This window comes from Notolabrus celidotus, chromosome 17 (genome assembly GCF_009762535.1).
Source record: "Notolabrus celidotus isolate fNotCel1 chromosome 17, fNotCel1.pri, whole genome shotgun sequence".
Classification (NCBI taxonomy): Eukaryota; Metazoa; Chordata; class Actinopteri; order Labriformes; family Labridae; genus Notolabrus; species Notolabrus celidotus.
In genome coordinates this window covers 26,025,581-26,049,515 of record NC_048288.1, presented here as the reverse complement: position 1 = coordinate 26,049,515, position 23,935 = coordinate 26,025,581, and the positions used below count along the sequence as shown (strand labels likewise).

General features: G+C 41.1%; 2 protein-coding genes across 7 annotated transcripts; both read right to left on the bottom strand.

Moving 5' to 3' along the window:
* Positions 1-4,476: 4,476 nt before the first annotated feature.
* Positions 4,477-12,588, bottom strand: and1 (actinodin1). Of its 6 annotated transcripts, XM_034705962.1 has the most exons (7): positions 12,350-12,588; positions 11,768-11,861; positions 8,979-9,023; positions 7,179-7,324; positions 6,407-6,820; positions 6,003-6,254; positions 4,477-5,880 (listed from the first exon to the last, which is right to left on the bottom strand). In XM_034705962.1, the coding sequence occupies exons 2-7, from the start codon at positions 11,838-11,840 to the stop codon at positions 4,864-4,866; spliced, it is 1,947 nt and encodes a 648-aa protein (XP_034561853.1). In that variant the 5' UTR covers positions 11,841-11,861; positions 12,350-12,588; the 3' UTR covers positions 4,477-4,863. The 6 variants fall into 6 exon arrangements, with proteins under 6 accessions (XP_034561853.1, XP_034561855.1, XP_034561857.1 ...); XM_034705964.1 differs by lacking the exons at positions 11,768-11,861; positions 12,350-12,588 and adding an exon at positions 9,131-9,192; XM_034705966.1 differs by lacking the exons at positions 8,979-9,023; positions 11,768-11,861; positions 12,350-12,588 and adding an exon at positions 8,383-8,647.
* A 2,543-nt stretch (positions 12,589-15,131) lies between these two features.
* Positions 15,132-23,718, bottom strand: cops9 (COP9 signalosome subunit 9). Its single transcript, XM_034705820.1, has 3 exons — positions 23,528-23,718; positions 22,301-22,373; positions 15,132-15,320 (listed from the first exon to the last, which is right to left on the bottom strand). The coding sequence occupies exons 1-3, from the start codon at positions 23,588-23,590 to the stop codon at positions 15,283-15,285; spliced, it is 174 nt and encodes a 57-aa protein (XP_034561711.1). The 5' UTR covers positions 23,591-23,718; the 3' UTR covers positions 15,132-15,282.
* Between the last annotated feature and the right edge of the window lie 217 nt (positions 23,719-23,935).

The window sequence follows — 23,935 nt, the reverse complement described above, 5'->3', positions numbered from 1 at the left end:
TTTTCAGTTGTGCAATCTGTAGCTGCTTTCAACTAAAGTAGATTGCCATTGTAGATTCCAAATCTGTCCCCAGGAAGGAAATGAACATGCCTTAAAATCTAAAAATACAAGTCACATCGATAATATGCACTCTGTTTTAAAAGCTCCCAGAGGAAAAAGGGTTTTAACTGTGTTCCTGTGTAAAGGCTTCTATTGCATTCAGCAATGTACAGTTTCTGCCTAGATGTGTTGCTTTTTTTGGTATCTGCTATCACCACCCTGCCTACTAACCATATAGGTGAGCACAGCCTATGGTGGTGTTGATACTTGTGAGGTACAGACAGACCCACTGCCTAAGACAAATTTACTGAGACTTACACCCTCTCCCCTCTCTGCTGGTCACTTGTTGTCTTAAATGAAGGAGTTCTTTCTATCAAACCAGCACTCCACAAGGTTAATTTACTGAAAAGTGCTTCACCATTTTCTCTGAATGCACCTACAACCTAATGACGAAGAAAAGCATTAAAAAATGGCGCCACTGGACTGGTCCACCTTGCCATATATCCAACATAATTTGCACATTGAAGCAATCACTTGCTTCTTCAAGTGCCAAGTACAAACACCAATGCTTCAAATTTGACAGCACATCTTGTAACTGTCTACTTCCTATCAGTTGCTGTTGAACATATTTAGGATTTCTATTTCTCTTTCCATTTCATGGCTAACCAAGCTAGACTTACTCAAATAACATTTTCAGTTATAGTTAAATTAGTCTTCTATCTGGCAAACTCCTTTCATTTCACTCTTATTACTTTCTGTAGACTGTATAGAATATGGATTGAAGCAAACAATGGTGGCCACCTTTTTGGAAACATGGACTTAACCTAACTTTTGGCTGACCAAGCAAGAGGCAAAGAGATGAGGTTGAGGTGGGTCTCTAGCCTCCTGGCTAACAGTTACAATTGGCCTGCCTGTCAGCCAGGCCAGCCTTATCATGTTCAACACTTAAAACCTGGGCTCTATGATAGTAAGACCAAAACCTGCTGTCAATATGGGCATTGAAACATGGGTGTTAATGGGGTTTCCTGGGCTTTTGGAGCCAGCCTCAAGTGGACGCTCAAGAAACTGCAGATTTTAGTACTTCTGCATTGGCTTCACTTTTACACACAGGTTTTCAACACAGGGTGGTTTCCTCTTGGTGCTTTCCTAGTAAGTGATATAGCAACACATGCCTAACTCAGAGGAGCGGCTGCTTTAGTTACAACAAACATGGAATCAAGATGTCTAAAATCCAGACTACAGTCACACAAACTGCAGCCTCACAACTGTTGAAAATCATCACCTCATCACCAGTTAAGACTTTTCTCCATCCTGTAGGATTCCTCTGTTTGCTGACAGGCTTTTTTAAGACACTGGAGAAAAAGTTTGACCCCAACATTTAGGAGTTCTATTGGCTACCTTTAAACTTTTTATCTGTAGTTGCTTAGAAGGTCATTTTCTGTCAGTTCTGACATTTTTTGAATCAGTGTATCTCCGCCGTCTTTCAAAGATTGGGTTGGCATTTCCAGAACTTCACAGCGTCTGTTTCAGATAATGGAGCAGAGGACTGAACTTCTAAAAACGTGTTATTTTTCCCTCTCTTCTCATCATGTTTGTTTTTATAGTTCTTCCAGTCTAGACTCAAAATAAAACATTTACGGCAACAAAGAAAATCAATTTGCAGAGAGACAATTTGATTATGATTGTATCGTTTGATATGATGGATAAAAACGTAAATAATTTAAGCAGTTATGTGACTTACGATTGCACACAATGTCTCTGCTGTAAGACTCATTAAAAAGTATTAAATCTGCATTTTGTGAAAGTTTTTTAAAAGGAACAAAATCATCAAGAACTGCTCTACTTGCTGAGTGATTTACTTTCCTTATAACAGTTATGATTTATGGTAAAACCAATGTTATGTAGATTGAACTTATATTGTATAACTGATTGGATATTTATCTCCCTAAGTTACTTTATCAAATATTATTTAGGAAATTTGTAGAATATATTAATCAAATTCCTCTCAGTGTAAAGCAACAGCTTTTCATCCCTCCTTACCCAGAATCACAACACTTACAACCCCTCCTTTTTTTCTTACACAACATCTGTCACAATGGTAACTGTGTTTTCTTTTTTTAAGTGTTTTTCTCAGACTGTCTCGGTACTTGATGAGATTCCCTGCAGACCTGGCCTTGAATGGCTGCAGCTGTTAAAGTGTTTGAGAGCTCCTGGATCGATAAAGTCAGGCCTGTGCTCTTTGTGGCCCCAACACCTCACACTGTGTGTTGGAGACAGAGAGCCAGCAAAGCAAAAGAAACCCCTTTTTAAAAAAAAACAGGCTTCACTGCCCATCTGTGAGAGTTCAAGTGTTTGAGTTTTCTGACAAACCAACCCCAAAAAATTAAAACATGTTCATAACATTACAATGCAGTCAGCACACCGGGGGACTGTGATTGTGGGAGCTATGGGGAGGGATGGACTGTTTAAAGCAGGGAAAGATTACTTTTGACCAAACACAATATACAATATTTCTACAGGAGGAAAAAGATTCAATAATCGTGGGTGTTCAATGTGCAAAGCAAAGAGAAGGCATTTACAAGGCAAACAAACACAGTCACAATCCCAAATATCACAGAATGTATCTTTACTTCAGCAAAATGAAGGACTGGAGCGCCCACTGGGACAGAGAGGTGTATGGGTCAGGGATGGGAAAAAAAATAGACTTTATTTTTTTCATCCAGCACTTTGAGAAAAGAGTGAAATTCAATAACGTGAATAAAAGTCAACGGTTGCAACTGTGTCAAGGTGAAAGCTGCTATGGTGTGTTGTATTTTCAATATGCTGTAGTGTTGTGGTTACACATTTTTCCAACAGATCAGAGTTTAAAAGACGCTCGTTTTTATTTTTTCGGATATCCATGTGATGGAAACGAGAAGAGATGAATGAAGTCGATCATTTCAGTCACAGTCTGAAAACGTAATTTCTATAAAGTTCCCTGATGAAAACATATGCAAGTTATTGGTGTATCAGCAAAGTATTCCATGGGGCGCTGGTGGCCTAGTGGTCTAAGCGCCCCACATACAGAGGCTACAGTCCCTGTCGCAGGGGTCGCCGGGTCGATTCTCGACCGGTTGACCATTTCCTGCATGTCTTTCCCCCACTCTCTACTCCCCACATTTCCTGTCTCTCTGCAGCTGTCCTATGGAATAAAAAGGCAAAACAACCCAAAAAAAAGAAAAAGAAAGAAATATATTCCATTATATGAAGGGTTCCTGTATGGAGGCTGTGTTATGACACCAGCAATAATATGTTGTCAATATGTTGAGTACAAACTGTGTCTAAATACTTTGAAACTTAAGATATAACCTAAAATTGTAACTGTTTAACTCGTGATCTAATTATTACAATAAGCTAACCAACATTGGCATACACACATTGTTTGCATTAACCAAGCGGCAACCTCTGGACGCGAGAATTGAAGCCAATGTGGAAGTGTTAAAAACTGCAGTTCCTCGAGTGTCCACTTGAGGCTGGCTCCAGAAGTACCAGAAACCACATACACACCAATTCAAAAAAGCTGATCCTTACAGCAGAAATAAACATGTTTACAGCCTGGTACAAAAAGGAGCGTAGCCTCACTCGGCACACACTGTACGGGGGGTGAATTTTTTCATAACACTGCGATTTCGAAGATATTGAGATTACTCGTTTTCCATTATGAGAGGCACAGCTGACTTGATTGCCAGGCGGGAACACTGTAGCTGTTGGCAAGGAGGAGTTCAGCATTTCCAATATGGCTCCCACCGACAATTGGCTTCAAAACAGCGCTTCAGGAACAGATGGTTGACGTCACGGACACTACATCCATTATTTATACATTCTATGGCATTAACGCAGTAGCAAAGTCATTAGCCTCTTACAGATTGAAACTCTGCAAAAGCGTAGGAACAAAGTTACACCATCACTACGTCTTTGTACGTATACATCACATCCTGGAACAGCTCAATATTGATGTTCCAGAGTGAGATATCGGATTGCATTTTGTGCAGGGAGGGTCAGAGGTGGATCATTTTTACCCTTCTGTCCGTTACATATTGCAGAAGAGATGTAACAGAGCTGTAAGCATCACGCTTTAAAATTGCAGTGCACAGCCATGGAGCTGCTGGCAAAGCTCTAGATTCCTAAAACTGTTCATTATTTGTTGGGTTCAGTTCTCTGAGCTTGATGGTAGTCCTAAAGTATTAAAGTGACTTTTAAAAAATCCTTTAATCTTCAAATGTGAAAACAGAGACCAGACAGATGAAACATGTCTTTTTGCTTTGTAGATTAGAGGTCCTATGTGTTTTAGTGGACGGTTAAGATTGAGTCTAACAACGAAATCCATCAATGAAAAACAAAACACAGCTTTCTAGAGCTTTTTATTAGAACATTCAAAATTTAAAAAAAAAACCCACTTTACATACATCATCAGACAAAAAGCAACAAACAAGTAAAAAACGTGAGACGCATTGATACAAAAGCAAAGCTGAGCATTGAGAAGTCACAACACAATCGAGTGGTTTTAAGAAAGTGAGGTGGAAACTGGAAAGCAACAGATCTAAAGCAACTAAAGAGATGAAAACTTTGCAGGAAGACTCTCTTCTTTTTGAAGCATGCTCCATTAGCACAAAGCTATGTGTGGATGTACATGGATGTACTTGCTCATTGGGTCCATAGGCTTCTCTCATGTCCCATATCTGGTCCAGGTAGGACTTACTGCGTGAAGCGATCAAGGGCTAAGCTACAGGAACGCAGGAAACTGTGTATTCATGTCCATTTGCATGCACGTGTGTGTAAGCATTTCTATTTCTGGCGATAGTCGTCTGCGTAGGCTCTCTGACCATCCTGCTCAGGGAACTGATCTCCATAGCGCCTCAGTATGTCCTGGAGGCTGGGCATACCCTGTGATAGTGGCTGGTAGGACATGTGAGGTTCCTCCTGGCCGCTCTGGAAGGGCTCAGCCTCATACGGGTCCTGCTCCTGCTGCTCATAATGCTGCTCGCTCTCTGCTGCCCCCTGGTGTTGATCCTCCTCAGGGTAATGCTCAGGCTGGGTCTGCTCTGGCTCAACGCGGCGCAGGCGGCAGTCCCGGTCATGTTCGGGGTCACAGTCTAGATTGGTTGGTTCCAGGACGCCATTTCTGGTGCCATCAGCATTCAGGTGAGGCTCATAGGCTTCAGCAGAGTATGGGATTTGGCGGTGGACCCCAGTGCGAGGATTGGTGGGCTTCACAGGAAAGCATTCCCGATCGTAGCCGATGAAGCAGTCATAACCCTCCTTTGTTTTGCCTGGGGGACCCAAAGGGTGGCGGTCCTCCTGTGTAGGCTCTTCATGACTGGAGAAGGGGTACTGCTGCCTGGGGGCGGTGGGAGGGCCACGGCGATGCATAGCAGCCGCTGCTTCGCGGATTGCAGAGAAAGGATCATTTGGGTTGGATTCTGGAGCAGCCTCCATTCGGGGTGCATACGGGTCACTTGCATGAGCTTGTGACATAAATTGGCGCAGAAGTGCATATGGGTCATTGGCAGGAGGAGACGCAGGGGCGGGGGCGCTTTGTTGACGGTACATTGCATAAGGATCAGTGACTCTGTTAGCATTAGCATTAGCATAAGCATCCCTAAACATAGCGTAGGGGTCACGGTTCTGCTCAGCTGCAGGAGGAGCAGCACGGATGGCAGCAGCCTCTTCTTTGTGCTCAGATTTGTATGAACCGGGTGGAGTAGCAAATCTGGTGGCGGTAAGAGGGTTGCAACCTTCTTCAAAAAGAGGGTTGCAGGATCCAGGACCAGCAGGGGCAGGGGGATTTGGGGAACGGGGTGCCTGAAAAGAACATCATAAGTCATGATTGTCAAGGCATTAAAAATCTAAAATTACAGGAAGCACATCTTAAAATCTGTTTAATTGAATTTTGAACAGTGTATCATGGTAATAAAAGAGCATACCGCGAGGGAGGCAGCATAGGCACAGCGGGGATCCCGTGGATCACAGTTGGGGTACTGCAGGTAGAGACCAGAGGGGGCTTTCTGCACCAACTTTGGTTTGCACTTAGGGTCCTTGCTAGGGTCACAGCCAAGGTGAGCGTAGGAAGGCACAGGTCCAGCAGAGGGTGCATAACCATGGGCGGCTCTCAGGTGGTACTGCAGACACTCCACGTCATCAGCGGAACAGATACGCAGCAGCTCAGCTTTCTGCTCCTGATGTGTGAAGAAAAGAGGAAGACTTAGTGCCTTTATGCCACTGATTTAAGAGACTTAAGACTTCAGAACATTGGTAAAATAGGTTATAATTGAATAATATATTGTGTAAGTAAAAAGAAGTATAATTCAAACACTGTCTGGAAACATACCTTGGAGAGTAAAGGTGTTGCAGAGGGAGAGTAGTAGTAATACCCAGACTGGGGCTCCTTGGCTAGAGCAGCTGACTTGGCAAAAAGAGGAGCAGGGGCCTTCACTGGTGCTGGGGCTGGAGTCGCAACTGGGATAACCAGGGGCAGGTAGGGGCTCTTACCCTGGAGCAGGGCAGCATACAGACAGTAGGCGTCCTTGGTGGGGTCGCAGGTTTTTACAGGTGCAGGCTTGGGAGGCTCAGGTTTTGGTTTGGGCCTGGTGGTGGCAGAAGCCACGCAGTTGGGGTCATCAGAATCGGAGCAGGACTTGTAGACATCACCCAGATGACGCAGGTAAGCTTTGTAGGAGCGACGTCCCTCAGCACGGTTCTTGTTCTGGAGGTAGGCCAGGTAGGTGCGGTCCATCTCCTGAACCTGAGAGAGGAAGAGGAGGATCTGTGTTTGATGTTTGCTTTAATGGTGATAATAAGCAAGGCAGCTGTGCTGTGTATTTAACAAGTCATGGTTTAATGCTTACTTTAAAGTGCACAAAAGAAACAGAAACAGGGACTAAAACACCCAGTAGGGGAACTGCAGAGCTCAGTGGTTTTAATGTGATTTATATTTCATGTTTTTAAGTCTCTGATAAATGACTTTTTTGCCTCTTTGCCTATAGAAAGCATTTTCAATTCCCTGTGTGCTATACAAGTAAAACTTTTTAACCTGCCTTGCCTTGCCTTTCGATGTGTGTTTATGTGTGTGCGTTTGTTTGTGTGTGTGTGTGTGTACTTACTGCCTCCTGGTTGCCGTTTTCAGTGAAGAACTTGTACCAGCCCCAGAAGTCAGAGTTTTGTTTGTACCAGCTGATGTTCCTGCGGTTACGGCTCAGCCTCCTGTTGAACTCTGCAGCAGCCGCTGACTCCTGAATACTGTCTCCCTCTGAGGACAGAGACAGAAAGAGATGGCACTGCTGATCCCGTGGCTCCTGCACTCACTTGGACATCAAATTCAAGGACTTTCTCATGACTTTTAAAGTTTCCAACAAGATATTCAGGGTCTTATAGTCGTTTATTACTCGTCAACCCTGTGATAGAATCCTAATGTGATATCAAGGTAGTCTTGTAACTAGTTGGTGCTACATTAAAGCAAAGTGACATGGGGTGATGAATTTAGGTATTACCCTTTAATCCAGACTTGTTTACTAGGACTCATTTGTCAAAAGCTCACTATATTCACAGGGTGGCCATTTTTCCTCTGGTGTCAAGCTCAAGGTGAAAAGATGTTATAATATTGGTCTGCTGTACACAAGGTTGCAAATTGTGTAAGAACATAATACCACTGCTTCTCAGTTGACTAGCAGCAGAAAATACAACTAAGAGAGTAAACTCAGAGGGATAATGAGTCATATATCAAGATAAAACATATTTGATAACTCAGTAGATACCAACAGTTAGCACCTAAATGCCTCCTAGCCTACACCTAAAATGCTAACTAATGTAGTCGACTTGCATAAATACATTACCTTGCAAACATTACCATTAGCTAGGTTATACTGATGTTAGCCTGCTAACATTGACTTTAGCTAGCTAAAACAACGACGTTAGTCTGCATTTAGCTTAGCTAGCTAACATTACAGTTAGCTATAAACATACATCTTACTGATAGTTCAATGACAGATTTGATAACACAGTAGATACCAACAGTTGGCACCCAAATCTTTCCTTGCCAAAAACTTAAATGCCAATTAATGTAGTTGGCTAGCATAATTACCGTTACCTTGCTAACTTTACCATTAGCTAGGTTATAATGACGTTTGAATGCTTACATTGATTTTAGCTAGCTATAATAATGATGCTAGTTTACATTTAGATTAGCTAGCTAACATTACAGTTAACCAGAATCTTACATCTTACTGATAGTTTAATGACAACTAATCTATGCTAGACGGATTTCTGTTTGCTAGCTTACATCTTACAGTTACAAAATATTATTTATACCAGTCTTGAGTTGTTTCTATCAGCTGTTAATTTTAGCTATGACAGTTTGAATGCTAACATCAGAGGCTGTCTTAGCTATTAAGTCATCTAATATGTTTAACTTGAAATCCAGGCCAAGTAAAAGAAAGGTAAAATGATGGCAAGTTGTCACATTTTATACTTCAACAGGTCACTGTGGTGCCTACTGAACTGATGTCTGTCTCTCATGCCTTTGGAAGTCACTTTGTTCTAACATTTCTGTGCATATGCTTGAGTAGGAATAAGCTGCAGACCCATAATTTCTGAGTATATATATATATATATATATATGTATAGTGTGCACTCTATGTGTGTGTGTGTTTTATAAGGTTGTGTCTGAACTCATTTCTTCATTGCCCTTGTTTTAATTGTTTTTGTAAATCTTTTGTAGAGTAAATTAAGTTTTTATTTGTGATGCATAACACAAAAAAATGAAATAAATTGAACTGAAATAAAACACAGCAGTACACACTAAAATAATTTGAGCTTCCCACCCTGAGCATCGACGTCAGAGGACAAGAGCCACGCAATGATATAGGGTTAATGTGTTTGCAAGAAGGTAAAGGTCACATATTTACCATCTCCCTTCAGCCTCTTTACAACAGGTCCAGCAGACAAGAATGCTACAAAAAACAGGAAAAGAAAAACAGATGTGAATCCAAAAGACATTTTAAAACTGCTGATTTTAAACATAAATGTTATGCATAAATAATAATAAATGGCATTAAACCTCAAACAGGTATCCTTCATTATAAAGGACAGGGATAATTGGCTCTCCCTGAAGCACTGAGGACAGCGGCTCTTTGTAGATTTTATAGCTGGGCCTGTAACATCAAACCCCATGCTGCGTTTTCAAAGAGCTGTGTTTGCACTTGTGTGTGTCTCATATGTGTTCGCATGTGCACCGTGTGACCCCATGCAGCTTAGGGAACAGCAGATTCAGCTCTACTCTGGGTTTCTTTCATCTCCACAGGGAAAAGGTGTTAATGCCTTACAGAAGGAGAGGAAGAGGTGAACAAGTTTAAAAGAGAGATCCAACGGGGGATAATTCAGAGTTATGTGGCGCGTGACGGAAGTGAGAAACGCCAATCTGCTGATTAAAAAAAGGGTTTTGATAAGCTTTGATGAAGTAATCAGGAGGTGCGGTGAGCGCTGTAGCGTGAAAGGTCACAGATGACGGGGAGCGAGCATGAATTTGCAGAAGAAGAAAAAACAGAATCAAAGAAGAAGAAGTTGAAGGTGACCCGGGGTGATGGAGCGATGTGGAGGAAGGAGAGGAGGGTGGGCTAAATGATGCTGCCTCAGTGTATCCGCTGTACTGTTTTCTTCTTTATGAGCCTGTAAAAAACTGGCTGGCACATCTGGAAACAGCAGAGCTTTAAGAGCGCAGAGGAGGAGGAGGAGGAGGAGGAGGAGGAGGTGATGCTGGCAAGTACTAATTTTTTACAGGACCAGGACTGATGAAAGAAACTCCTCCTTCTTCTCTTCTTTCCCCCTTTTAACCATCAAGCCGTGCGATTTTAAAAACCATCTTTAAAGGCAAGATAAACTATGCCCTGCTGTTAATATGTCAATCATGTGGAAACAGGTGGTGGAGTAGCAGGCTGTCTTTATGTTGGAGCTTTATAGGTGATATATGAACACCACAGGCTGCTTTGGAGACACGTTATGATATAAACGCTGCACGCTTGAGTTACGATCACTCTTTGTAGGCTCAGTGATGACCGTGTCTGTGACCGTGACCTGGTGAAGGGCAGAAACTCTGAGCAGGATAACTAACCCTTAGCTTGGAACCTTGATGTATGTTGATAGTGGAGCTATAACTCCAGTATAATTTATTTACCAGGAGCTTAAAATGAGCAAACACAAAGAATATGCATGCTGCAGAAACACAATGAGAAAGAGATGAAACATGTTGAGTGCATCTTTTTGCTACTTTTAATTCAAACATTTGCTGTTATACACTAACTCTTATGCATGATTAAGAGCATACATAATGTATAATTTTTAAACTCTGTAACATGATCTGCTTTTAAAACATGATGCACTAAAATCACCTTTTCTATGTCATAAACTTTTATTTTATTTCAACCCCAGTACTCCAATGTTTCATATTGATTTTAATGTTTTTAACTATTTATATTCTTAATGTTGATTTGATGCTTTAACTTATTTTAATTACACATGTTATATTGTTGTTGGTGTGCATTATTTTTGCATCTATTTCAGAATCTGTTTTAGTTTTTTAATATCTCTTGCCATTATTTTATATCTGCTTTTTATTGTTTTCAATTGCTGTAAAGCACTTTGAGTTGCATTTGATTTGTATGAAATGTGCTATACAAATAGAGCTTGATTAATTGATTGACCTACAACATTAGTGCCCCAGAAAAAGTAATATACACTACCAGTCAAAAGTTTGGAAACACCTTCTCTCACGGTTCTTATTTGAAACACTGTTGATTAATACTGAAGACATCAAAACTATGAAAGAACATATATGGAATTATTTAATTAACAAAAAAGTGTTAAACAAAAGAGAATATGTTTTATATTTTAGATTCTGTAAAGTAGCCTCCTTTTTCCTTCATGACAGCTTTGCACACTCTTGGTATTCTCTCAGTCTGCTTCATGAAGTGGTCTCCTGGAATGGTTTCTAATTAACATGAGCCTTGTCAAGAGTTCATTTGTAGAATGACTTGCCTTCTTAATGTGTTTGAGACCATCAGTTGTGTTGTTCAGAGGTAGGGTTAGTACACAATGGATAGCCCTATTTGACTACTGTTGTAATCCAGATTATGGCAAAACCAGATTATTTCATAGTTTTGATGTCTTCAGTATTAATCTACAATGTTGAAAATAATTAAAATAAATAAAAACCATTGAATGAGAAGGTGTGTCCAAACTTTTGACTGGAAGTGTATAACAATTATCTTTGTTTAAACTGGGAAATCATTGAGAGCATCTGTATTTAAACCTTTACGCTGTGCTCACACTGTCAGTGGTGATTCTGCTTTCGAATGAGTACCTTTGATACTCCATTCTACCCCTACACATTTTCACTTCATTTCAAAAATGTATACTTTAATGTTGTCAAAGGAGTCCTCTCATTTTGGAACATATCAAATATAATCTTGTGATAAAAGCTGTGAATTGAAACCTAAACTGCAGCAACAACAGTGAGGAAAATACTTAAGATAACCTCCAACTTAACTTCCGTCTTTTAACTTCTGATGTTTTAATGACACCCCATTGCAAGTAAAACTCCTGGGTTAAGAATTGGAATACTTCCATCATATGTTTAAGTTCACCGTGAAATCAGTGGTTCAGATGATCACACATATGTGTTCTCTGATCCTCTACTCACCTGGCAGCAGCATCAGAGCCAGCAGAGTGGCGACAATCACACCAGAGAAACTGGTTTTCCTCCTTCCAGCCATGACTTCAACTCCTCCTCTCTCCTGCAAATGCATGAAGACACTCAAAAGATGCTTTACGCTGAAAATGTAACACACTATCACTTTTGTATCTTACGATCTTACAGCTACTCTTCACTGACTTTTTAAGCTGATGTAACTTGCAGAAAATCACATCAAGATATAATTTTTTGGACGTACTTGAACCCAATCTTTTGGATTAATGCTTAAATAAGTATGTGCATATTTAAAAGCAGATCTCAGAGTCCACCAGGATTGGTCACTTCTAGGGAGAAACTGGTGTTAGATTTGAACTCCAACCACAACCTGAGACTCCAGACCTGTGTCTCTACACCTGTAGATCTGTGACCCTGCAGCTTTGAAGTGAGCTAAACAAACATGTCATTACAAAGCTCCTGGCTCATCATAAAAAAGACAAAACCAGGTGTTGTTTGGAGCTCAAACTTGACTCCAACCTGAACTTGAATCCCTGTAGAGTACCTGAAGTAAACACACAAAGTGCAGTATCTTACCTGTGGTTATTTTATCAGCGTGTCTGTCTTCAGATCCTGATGTGGACTCAAGACTCCGGGTCCACCTGGGCTCAAACACTAAGTGTGTGTATGTGTTGGTGTGGGGTGTGATAGCGGTCCCTGCTGCACCCTGTCCCCGTGGCCCTTCTGACAGACTGCCCTGACGGAGGCATAGGGCGAGGGTTTTAAACCAAACACACACCCACAACAAGCACTCATTAACACACACAGTACACACACATGCAGGGAACCACCTGAGGGGGTCAAGGGCCGTCGCAATGAGACACCTGATTGGTTGGAAAAGTTTCAGAAAGTTTTACCCAATTGGAGGAACCCTAATTAAAGACAGGGAAAGAGGGAAGGTGGGAGGGATGGAGCGGAGATGGAGACGTGGAAAGATGGTGACAGAAGGTTTTTTTCTTTTAAGTAAAAAAACGTCACGATCGATTATTAATTCTTTATCACTTCTAAGGTAAGAAATCAGAGTCTGATTCTTGTTTTTCAGAAGCAAAACTTCTGAAAAGAAGGAAAAACAAAAGACAGAAAGGTGACAGAAGAATGCAAACATCAGGAAATAATGAGGGGGAGCAAAGGTGCCACATAAGCACTTCTTAGAGACCCTCAATGAGGGCCAAACCACAGCCTCTGTCTAAACCTGAACACACACACACACATGCAGAGGACAGCTGGTCTACACATGAGGAATTTGTTAATCTACAGTTTCCTTCTCACTTTAACTGTGTTCAGGCATGCCAGCCTTGTAAGGCACATGCACAGTGGTTTTAAAGAGGTCTCTGAAAAGCTCATATAGCTGCAGAGTGTGATGCAATATCAGCACATCTGACTGGATGAGGCTGTAATGATAAACGGCACACAGGAGTCTTATGAGGTTTGAGTCCAGGCTGGCTTCTGAGCAGGTTTTATTAGTTTATGCAAGAAACTGTGTCCCTTTTTTACACCCTAAGTACTTTTAAAAAGGGATGATGCTCAGTGAGTGTATGGGGGGTTGGGGATCTTGTCTCGGACGTTGCCACTTTTGCCACAGTGTCAACAGGCAGCAGTGAAATCTGAAGTTTTATTTGATATGTTTGTGATCAGGTTGTTCCTGGTTCCTCTTTTGCTGTTGAGAATAAATCACCTATTGTATGTTAAGAGGTTTCAACTGATCAGAAAAGTATTTATCACAGATGGGAAATAACCAAATATACATAGATCATGTTTATTGAGGATCAAATTGGTTTTTATATATATATATTTTTGGGCTTTTTGCCTTTATTCATAGGACAGCTGAATACAGACAGGAAATGTGGGGAGTAGAGAATGGGGGAAGACATGCAGCAAATGGCTTAATTTGAATAAATAGGCAGAAAGTAAAGCCTCATGACACTTGACATTAAAGACACTTGATATTAGATATCACATTTGCATCACTTGTAGTTATTCAAATATTGACAAGTTCTGATTTTTTGCATTGAGCAATGTGACATCAACATTTCTTTATTTTAAGGTCTTGTCCATTTCTGCCAAGTAGAACAGAATCTAATACAGGTCCTTGTCCTATGTTATATGATCACTCCAGCATGCCCCAGCAGTTTAAGGACATGCCCTCCTCTTCAGACGTATCTACATGGGTGAAAATCTGCATTACGTACACTGAAAAACTTAATTACAAATACGAGAAACTCACTCTAATGTGTGTGGTAAACCTACTTTGTTACATTCTGCTTCTAGTTTTGACTGGAAGAGCTACTCCAGCCCACTCAGACCCAAACCAGCATCTTCTAGATTAACGTGGCTTTAAATCTGTGCCTGACTACACTTATGTTCTTACAGCTGATTGGTTACAAATCCCTGCTGCAGAGTGCCTACATTTTGTGGTTACACCTCCTTCCACATGTGGAGCTGTTTTGGGGGCAGATTTATACCAATGATTTGGGTTAATTAGGGCAATAAAAAGTAGATTAAATTTTGGGGCCGTCTGCATACTTTCGGCTGTGGACTGATATACCCTGCTCTGAACAGCCCTCTCTCTGTCTCTACATGTTTAAAATGTCATGTAAATAAGCAGTGCAGATTTAGAAGTACATGTTGTTTGCATTTATGATGACTGATATGCATTTCTTTGTTTATAGGCTGATTGTTTTATAAGTTCTAACTTGTAGACAGCTAAATAGGGGAAGCATTCAAGCCCAGGTTTCCCTTAAAGTCCTTCTAAGTGTATTGAATTGTGTCATATTGCATCGTATCATGTTGTTGCATGTCAGGATTATCAACTAATTGTCTGCAGAAATAAACAGATTTATATCTGATTTGATTTACAGCCTTAATGACATAAATAAAGAACATTTATAGACGTGCAGAAGGTCGTTCTTGTCTGTAAAGTTGCGTCATGGTAAATCCTTTCTATGTCTGCTCTTCATGATAACGGACTACATCTTAACTCTCTGGTCCAGACTGATTTTACAGCCCAAGTCTGCGTCTGAATGAGTCTGCTTCATGTTCTCAGTTTTTGAGCATTTCCACATTTTTTGCAGCCCCCTTTTTACCTGTCCCGTCCCGTCGTGCCCCGGCTGAGGATCCAGCGGCCATGTTAACACTGTATCTCGTATGTAATTAACGTTTGCTAACAGGTGTTTCACAGAGCCCGCAAACCTGCAATCCGTCCAGGAGCAGATTCAAACACGACAACACCAAAACCATACTCATAATTTTCTCTGAAGCTGGAATGTGAGGGATCTTCAGAATTCACAGACACCTGGTTCAACAAAAAGACAGCTTTTTGTACAAAAACACAAAAACGGCTTTATTTAAGTGCGGCGGTGAGACGAGGGACATGCCCGTGATATAAATGAGACAGAAGTCATGGTCAGAATGAGCACACGTTCATTTTCTTATTCACACATTCACAGTAAAGCACTGGTGTTCAGGCGCTGTCACTGCAGGTCGTCATCGTCAAACAGATCCTCAAAATCTGCAGAGAGAAGAGAAAGAAGAGAAGGGTTGGACTACTATCTCAGCTCATTATGAAGCAGACTATAATTCAGGGTGGTTTCATAGAGGTTTCCGTCTTTATTTCATCATTAGGGGAGCTGGAGGAGAAGCAACAATTATTTGGAACAAAGAGAGGTAACTGCTGGAAACTCAAAAGAGCAGCTTGTCTCTCTGCTGAGTCTGATTTATAAATTAAATGTAGAACAATAAAGACCCACCACTGTGCTTCTTTGTGCATCGCTAAATGAGGAATCCTGCTGGAGAAATCTTCTTCATTAAGAGGAAAAAAGAAGTGTAGTCTTAATAGAAAATGACAGAATAAATAACAGCCTGTGGGGGAGTCCTCTTTCTTTCACATCTGCCTTTCTGTCTCTCTTCAATGAAACACTGCACTCACTAGATTAGATGATTAGAGAGAAAACAAAGTGTGGTTCAATACTTGAAACAAAAACATACTTGTAACATCTTTTTTCACTCCAGTGTTCATTGTGTGGTTAAGCACTGAGGGTCTGATTTAACGACCTGATCCTCCTCTCCTGGTATCGGTTTTGGTCACATTCTTTCACCCAGAAGTTTGTCGCTAAATCTCCCATCGTGACAGCATCATGTGTGTCCAAAAAACAGCTGATCATGATGGGTTTGTGGTCCTACATGTAGTCAGTCAAGGGTCTTGGCTTAGTCTGACACAAAAAATAATACATCCTGAACCCAACCAAATCAAGGGAGGGCTCTGCAAAAGCACCAAAGCAGACCCTGGAGGAGACTTCTGGTTGCAATGTAGGGGAAGGACCATAGACTGTATAAGTAATGGATGTAGTATCCGTGACGTCACCCGTCTGTTTCTGAAGCGCTGTTTTGAGGCCAATCGACGGCGGCAGCCATGTTGCTGCTGTCGAGCGATTGTGACGTAAAGAGGCGGGCTTTGAGCCTCCTAGCCAACAGCTACAATGTTCCCGCCTGTCAATCAAGTCAGCTGTGCCTCTCATTGGAAGACTTGTAATCTCAATATCTTCGAAACTATGGTGTTATGAAAAAATTGACCCCCCGTACAGTGACTGCCAATCGAGAAATGAGCTATCCAGACTACACTCGTCTTTTGTACCAGGCTGTAAACATGTTTATTTCTGCTGTAAAGATCGTTTTTTTTTAATTGGTGTGTATGTGGTTTCTGGTACTTTCGGAGCCAGCCTCAAGTGGATCATCGATGAACTGCAGTTTTTAACACTTCCGCATTGGACTCATATTCCCAAGGTTGCTGCTTGGGAAGAATGTGTGCCAGAGAGCTCCCAGCCCACTTTGAAATGTTTTCCTCCAACTAACTTTTCCATCAGACTTTTGACATAAAAACAACTCATTTTGATTTATTGTAACTACTTCAGGCAAGATGAGAAACTCTAAGAGTGCCAAACAAGGCAATAATACTCCAGCTGCTGCAGCAACACATGCTGCAGGGAAGCTAGTAACATTTGCAGCTACTAGCTCTACATCAACCTGCGGCAGATTTCAAAAAGCAGAGGTCCACGCTTCAGGAGGGCGTGTCATTTCTAATTCAAGAATCCATAAAACCTCTTCAGTCCTCTCTAGACTTGCAGCAAACAGTGAACTCTTTCCAGAAAAGCCTTATCTCTGTGGAGTCTGTAGCCGGCAATAACTTTGAGTACTTTTCAGTACCCAAAACCAGTCTCTTCTAGACCAAAGCAGACCTTTTCGTTTCTTATGTTTGCAGAAATTGACGTAAAAAGATCTTCTTTACCAGATCCAAACTCTGCATCGAACCACATTTACTTCTCTACCCAACACGCATCCAAAGGTTGTAAGTATGTCTCTGATGTTGATTGTATCTGACCTCTTCAGCTGTCTTCTTTAACTCTCAGGGGACGCTTCTTACTGAATACATTCACCACACGCTCATTATTGTAGAAGTATAGAAATGTTCCTCATGGACTTCTCAAACTGGGAAACCAGCTGTAGTTGTTTGTATTATGTGCTATAGAGCAACAGTTTCTGTGGGCTTTAATTGTTTATTTACAGTAATGTGCTGCCATGTCTCCAGGCTGAACCTGTGTCAGCTCACCAGGCTTTGGGAACTCTTTCTTTCATGTCTGTGTGGTTTCCAGGAACAGGACATTCCTGTGTTCAGCCTAATAAGGGACAGGCAGTGAGTCAAACAGCCTGCCCCATGGCTACCCATAACCCCTTGCAACTTTTAACGCTGAAAACAAGCCCTCCCAGTCCCTACACCATACCCTCTTTTCACAACGTGGTCCCAAAAATGGACTTTGACACTTTTAAAGCTGACCTTTTTGAAACAGCTAGACGTCCACATGAGAGCAGAGAGACGCCTCAACACCTGACAGACCCTCATTACAAGACAACAGGCTCTAATCAGAGCTTAATCACTTCTGAAAAGACTGAAGCCTGTGGTGTTACATCCTAATTCTAATTAGAGTTGAGGTTTGTTGTAAACATATGCTACATATAAAATCAACTTTCCACCTAGAGTAACACGTAACTGTTGGTACCAAGGGAGAGGTTCCGGTGTCTGGTGGTGAGGCTTTCAGCAGTGTGACTGCCCCCTGGTGGCTGGCTGCAGTATAGGTCAAAAAATCCGTCTCAGACAAACTTTAAAAAATAAATACACGTGGTACGAATGTTTCTCACATCCGTATGCTGTGGTGATATGTAGTTAGTATTTGAGTGTTTTGTGTCCAAGTCCTCTTTTTCCTGGAAACTTTCTTTTTCGTTTGTTATTAGAGTTTAAAAAAGGGGATTTTACATCCGGGTTTCCTTTGATTCAAAGCCGCCGTGTAGTGAAGCTTCAAAGGACACACAGCGTCTTGTGACGTCACGCTGTAGGGCGGAGCTTATTACAGTGGCTTTAGAGGCTCTGGCTGCACAATGGCAGCACCCAGGAGAGGGATTTTTTGGCTTCAGAACCGTACAACGGGAAGAGGCGGAGCAACGCTGTCCATTTCATTTACAGTCTATGGTTGGTACCTGGAACTATTTTCAGAAAACGTAAAGACCTCCTCTGGTGCTGAAAATTGAAGCCCATGCATAAGTGCAAAAAACTGCAGTACCTTGAGTGTCCACTTGAGGCTGGCTTCAAAAGCCAGGGTGATCAAATAAGGTCCCATATTAAAATACAGCAGATTACAGATGTTTACAGCCGTGTACAGAAAACGCGAGTTTGACTCCCATGCAGAATTGCTAAAAACTGCAGTTCATCGAGGATCCGCTTGAGGCTGGCTCTGGAAGTACCGGAAACCACATACACACCAATTCAAAAAAGCTCATTTCTCGATCGGCACACACTGTACAGGGGGTGAATTTTTTTCTAACGAGGCGATTTCAAAGATATTGAGATTACAAGTCTTCCAATGAGAGGCACAGCTGACTTGATTGACAGGCGGGAACACTGTCGCTGTTGGCTAGGAGGCTCAAACTCCGCCTCTTTACGTCACAATCGCTCGACAGCAGCAATGTTGCTGCCACCGCCAATTGGCCTCAAAACAGCGCTTCAGAAACAGATGGGTGACATCACGGATACTACTACTACTATATAGGCCGTTTTCAAAACCGCCTGCTACATACTACCTACGAATGTAGCATGCAGTGCGTACTAAATAGTGCATACTGCATTTGAAGATAATCTGTAGTACGACTGCTCTGTTGGATCAGTTCCACAGGATGCTGGGTCAGGCGTCACTGGTTTTCCAGTTTCGGAAAGTGGAAGTAAACAACGACCAAGCTGATAGCAAAACTGCTTCATTAGCATCACTTATGATTTGAAAAGTTAAGAAGTGGTTTATATGGAATTTTACAATTTTCACTGCACCTAAAAACTGAGTGCCACATGACAGATACGGAAAAAGAAGAAGGAGAACGTTAGCGCTGTGCATTGTGGGAAAGAGTACACAAGGGAGACTGGTCCGATGCATACTGAGACATGTTACTGAATCAGTACGACATCCGGGTAGTTTTGGCATACCGCAGATTTTGCTCCGGTTCACTTACTCCATACTGAATTTTGGCCAAATGAGTACGTACTACTCGTATAGTAGGCGATTTTGAAAAGAAACCAATGGGTGACACCACTGAGACTATCTCCATGTTTATGCAGCCCATTGCATACCTTTTCTCTGCAAGTACACAATAACACAAACCAAAACCTCATGACTACAGGTTGCTTTTTTCTAATTTCAGCTTCCTCTCACCCTCAGGATAAACACTGTAAAGGGACTGATCTTCAGCATTGGTTCATTGATTCAACACGTGTTGATACACAATGAATCCAAAGAAAATACACAAACAGGAAGTTGGGAATTTTAAAAATGGTGGCTCAAATTAAAACACTGCAATTACTTGACTAATGGAAAGGAAGCTCTGTAAGCTCCACCCTCAGAGTACTCAGGCAGAAGTTTATGGGGGATAAAAAAAAAACAAGTCCAAAGGATTTAACTAAGACCCCTGAGGTGAAAACACTCTCTTCAAAAGTTCCTCTAAAGGTTCCTCTTGGGGGTTCCTAGATCCCTGGGAGAGAAGCAGTGACAGAAATATGATGTACAGAGTTAAAAAGTCCTGTTTGTTCAGTTAAAAATATCAGATTTCCTTCAAAAACACAGAGTTGCATCATTTCGACACAGCCTGCGAGGCTATTTCTGCCTCAAACAGAGCAATCATTCATCTTAAGTGGATTCATTATTCTCATAAAGTGACTAGAGGAGACTCCCTGTCAGAGACACGAGATAGGAAGCACCATTCATGAGATTCACAGAGTGGCAGTTTTAATAGTGTTTACATCCCAGGTGATGTAGAGCCCTGTAAACATGTGTGTGTATGTGTGTGTTTCTGTGTGGGTGTGTGTTCAAAGCAGCTGACTGGCGAGGTGTCCCGCTGACTTTCAGTCTGACTGCAGCCATAAACTCTCTTTACCATCCTCCTCTTCTCTCTTCTTTTCCTCTTCCACTCTCTCCTTTTTAACAATCAGCTTTTTTCTTTTTCTAGGTCACGAGCTGCTGAGCCAAAAATTGTTTCTGCCTGCAGCCGACGCTGCAAGACGGAAAACCGATTAGCTTTGTGCTTTTGTGTGTCCTCTGTGTGCGTGTTTACGTGTGTGAGAAACACATAAAGTGCTGTTTACAGGGAACGACTGGATTTCCGAGGGTTAATTAAAAGAAGACAATTTGGTTTAAGCAAGAAACATGATAATGTGCTTACACTAAAACTCTGGCTTCTAAGCTGTGTGCCACTAATCTGGTTTCTCTTCTTCTAGACTATTTTTGAAGATCTAGGTTACTACAGATGTTTTCTTCTGTGTTTGAGCGTTGTAAACATTTGGTCCTGTGTTTCAGCTCCCTCATTCATTCACTTAAAGGTTCACAAAGTCAATGATAAGGTTTCTCTGAATGACCAGGATGCGTCTTAACCCAGATTCTATATTTTGTTCACTCACACTCAGAGTTCTTTATTTATGTAAAAGTTACAGATGTCTCATCATCACCAAAATCCAAATGTTCAGATAACTTAGCCTGCGAACAGATGGAAACAAATACTAACAGTGTTCTAGTTATCAACACTTGAAAAGCCTTAGAGGAACTTTCCTTCAGCCTTCTTTACCAGATAGGATCTGTGAAGGGATAGAAGAGGATTTTGAAGCTAGTTTTGTTGCATCATGTTTTGTGGTTATTTTAGATTCAGCTGTGACACAAAAGGAGGAATGCAAAGCTTAATGCTCAAGCTAGCAATTACACTAGATAAATGCTGCAGAAAATCTGATTGGGGTTTATAAAACAAGATTAGAAAAGCATGTGTCTGCAGACCCAAAAGCTGCAGATTCAGGACCACAATTTGAAGGCCCTTATTGTTTGCGATGGCACCAACTTAATGCATTGGATCAGCAAGGGACCTCATTTAAGTGACAAGTGAGGAAGAGTAAGTGTTGAATTGAGTGTCCTAACCAAGTGGCAACCTCTGGCCGCAAGAATTGAAGCCAATGCCAAAGTGTTGAAAACTGCAGTTCATCGAGTGTCCACTTGAGGCTGGCTCCGGAAGTACCGGAAACCACATACACACCCATTCAAAAAAGACGATCTTTACAGCAGAAATAAACATGTTTACAGCCTGGTACTGCAGTCTGGAGTGTAGTCTGAATAGCAAATTTCTCGATCGGCACACACTGTACAGGGGGGTGATTTTTTTCAGAACGCTGTAATTTCTAAGATATTAAGATTACGAGTCTTCCACTGAGAGGCACAGTTGATTTGATTGACAGGCGGGAACACTGTAGCTGTTGGCTAGGAGGCTCAAAGCCCGCCTCTTTACCTCACACTCACTAGACAGAAGTTAGGTTGAGTTCAACATTTCCAATATGGTTCCCGCCGATGATTGGCTTCAGGACAGTGCTTCAGAAACAGATGGGTGACGTCACAGATACTACGTCTATGGTCCAAACCCTGAACCTGACTGTCAAACAACACATTGGTCCTAGATATGCAGTCCCAGATTTGTAGTTCTGAAACAGCTGCGTCCAGATCTGCAGACCATTATCAGAGAAATTCTGCTCATGAATTAACTTTTTTTGCACCAATTGCACATTCAATCAATCAAAAATCTATCTATCTATCTATCTATCTATCTATCTATCTATCTATCTATCTATCATTTAATCTATTTAGTTGAATTTAAGTTGTTTTATTAGGATTAACCCCTTGGCATGTACCATGTAATGCACTAGCTGTCTTGTGTATTGTCTTGTTTGATGCTAATTTGTGTACTCTGAAGTGACAGTAGATGGATTCTGATTCTGATCTCTTTTCCTCGGGGCTCTCAACAGAAAATCACAATACATGACTACTAAATGTTAGAAGAATGAATAAGAATTAGGATAACAACATTTAAAAAGAAGGGAATTTGTAAATTAACAAACAAAACAGAAGGGGGAAAAGAAGTGAAACTCACCATTAAAGAAATCTGAGTGAACTGCTTTTTCATTGGCTGCCAGGTCCATCAGTAGGCCGCTGCTGCCCCCTGCCTGTGAACACACAGCAGTGCAAACATTAGCAAACAAAGATATCACTTATTCACTCACAAACACTGTTTTATTCCCCTTTTAGATTACTTATACAAAATCATTTAAAAGTAAAAGGACACATCAATATAACGAGGAATCAGACCATTAATGTATCAATGGCAAATCAATGTAATACGATATTCTTATTTAAAGGTGATTCTGATCTTGCTTCCCTCTTATTTAGGTGATTTTATACATTTAAAAGTTGCAGTCTCTGCTCTGTGATCCAGTCACAGAACTTGTTTTTGCTTTCGGTCCCCAGAATGCGTCTTGAAATGGGAAAAAGAGTTTAAGATACTCAGCCTGGAACCTGCTGCAGGAGAGGTCTGAGTGAGCTTGTCTCTTTAAATGTTGTTAAAAGCAGATTGAAGGCATTGGAATGAAGATGCATCAGCTGGTAGATGCTTTGACTGATGACTTCCTGTCATGTGATCCATAAGTTGTCATGTTTTAGAATTATGTGTTGTTTTTCTGTAACTTTGTTGGAACGTGCTGCTGCTGATCTTGGCCAGAACAATCTTGTAAACGAGATTCTTAATCTCAATGAGGTTTTCCTTGTCAAATAACATTTAGATTAATAAATAAATAAATTCTGAAATGTAACATTGAGCTCATCCTGCACTTACAGTAAACTAGATGTTTTTCTTATTTTCGACTCAGCTGAGGGAAACTCTGGCTGGTTACTTGTACTTATCCTTCTAAACTCTCGTTTCACTTATTTACTAAGCTGTTCATGTGAAATTAGATTATTTATGTAAAAGTATTTTGAAGCCATTGAATGCATGTTTCAGCTCTTTGAAAAGTCATCTTCTAACCACAGCTACAGCTGATGATCAATAATTTAACTCCAAACGTGTTTAAATATCAGTATTTGTAACAGAGAAAGATGTCAACAAACACAATATATGTATTTAATATTGAGAAAATATCAACTTTAGTCATGAATATTATTTAATGTGTTAACACGATTTAAAAAACTCTCTAAACTACCAAAGAGAGACTGATTTCAGAATGTAACCTACCTACTTTCATAGTACTGTGCTAAGCTAGCTTTAGCTTTAGCCTGTGTTCTGTTCGGCTAATGTTCTACTTTCTCTAAAGGTCTCTAAACGTACCTCGTCCAGGTCCACGTAGGGCCCGGCTCCTTCTGGAAACATCTCGTCCACTGCAGGTTTCATTATGATTCAGTTAAGCAGCACTTTATGTAAAAACAGCCTGTGTCAGACTCGATCAGCTAGCTTCTCTCTTACTGTAAATAAGCTTATCTGCACTCGTAAACAAAACAGTGTGCAACACTGAAATGGGTCCGGCTTAACACCGCTCTTTTCTCGAAAGTTCCGCCGCTCAAAACACGGCTCAGTCTCCAAGTACTTTAAGTTTTAAAGCCAAACTTCTCCTAAAAAAATACTATTTGTCTTACTGCTATAGTTTCAAGGATTATTAAACCCAAATACTGCCATAGGCTGACAGGAGAATTATGGCCAAGCTGTCGTCTCTGATGGATATTTATTTTCTATATATAT

Coding starts and splice junctions, on each gene's coding strand:
- and1 (XM_034705962.1), bottom strand. CDS start 11,840: ATGGCTGGAAGGAGGAAAACCAGTTTCTCTGGTGTGATTGTCGCCACT. Junction 9,024..11,767: donor GGCTCTGATGCTGCTGCCAG/GTGAGTAGAGGA, acceptor TGTTTTTTGTAG/CATTCTTGTCTGCTGGACCT. Junction 6,821..7,178: donor AAAACGGCAACCAGGAGGCA/GTAAGTACACAC, acceptor TTCCTCTCTCAG/GTTCAGGAGATGGACCGCAC.
- cops9 (XM_034705820.1), bottom strand. CDS start 23,590: ATGAAACCTGCAGTGGACGAGATGTTTCCAGAAGGAGCCGGGCCCTAC. Junction 22,374..23,527: donor CCTACGTGGACCTGGACGAG/GTACGTTTAGAG, acceptor GTGTGTTCACAG/GCAGGGGGCAGCAGCGGCCT. Junction 15,321..22,300: donor TCACTCAGATTTCTTTAATG/GTGAGTTTCACT, acceptor TTCTCTCTGCAG/ATTTTGAGGATCTGTTTGAC.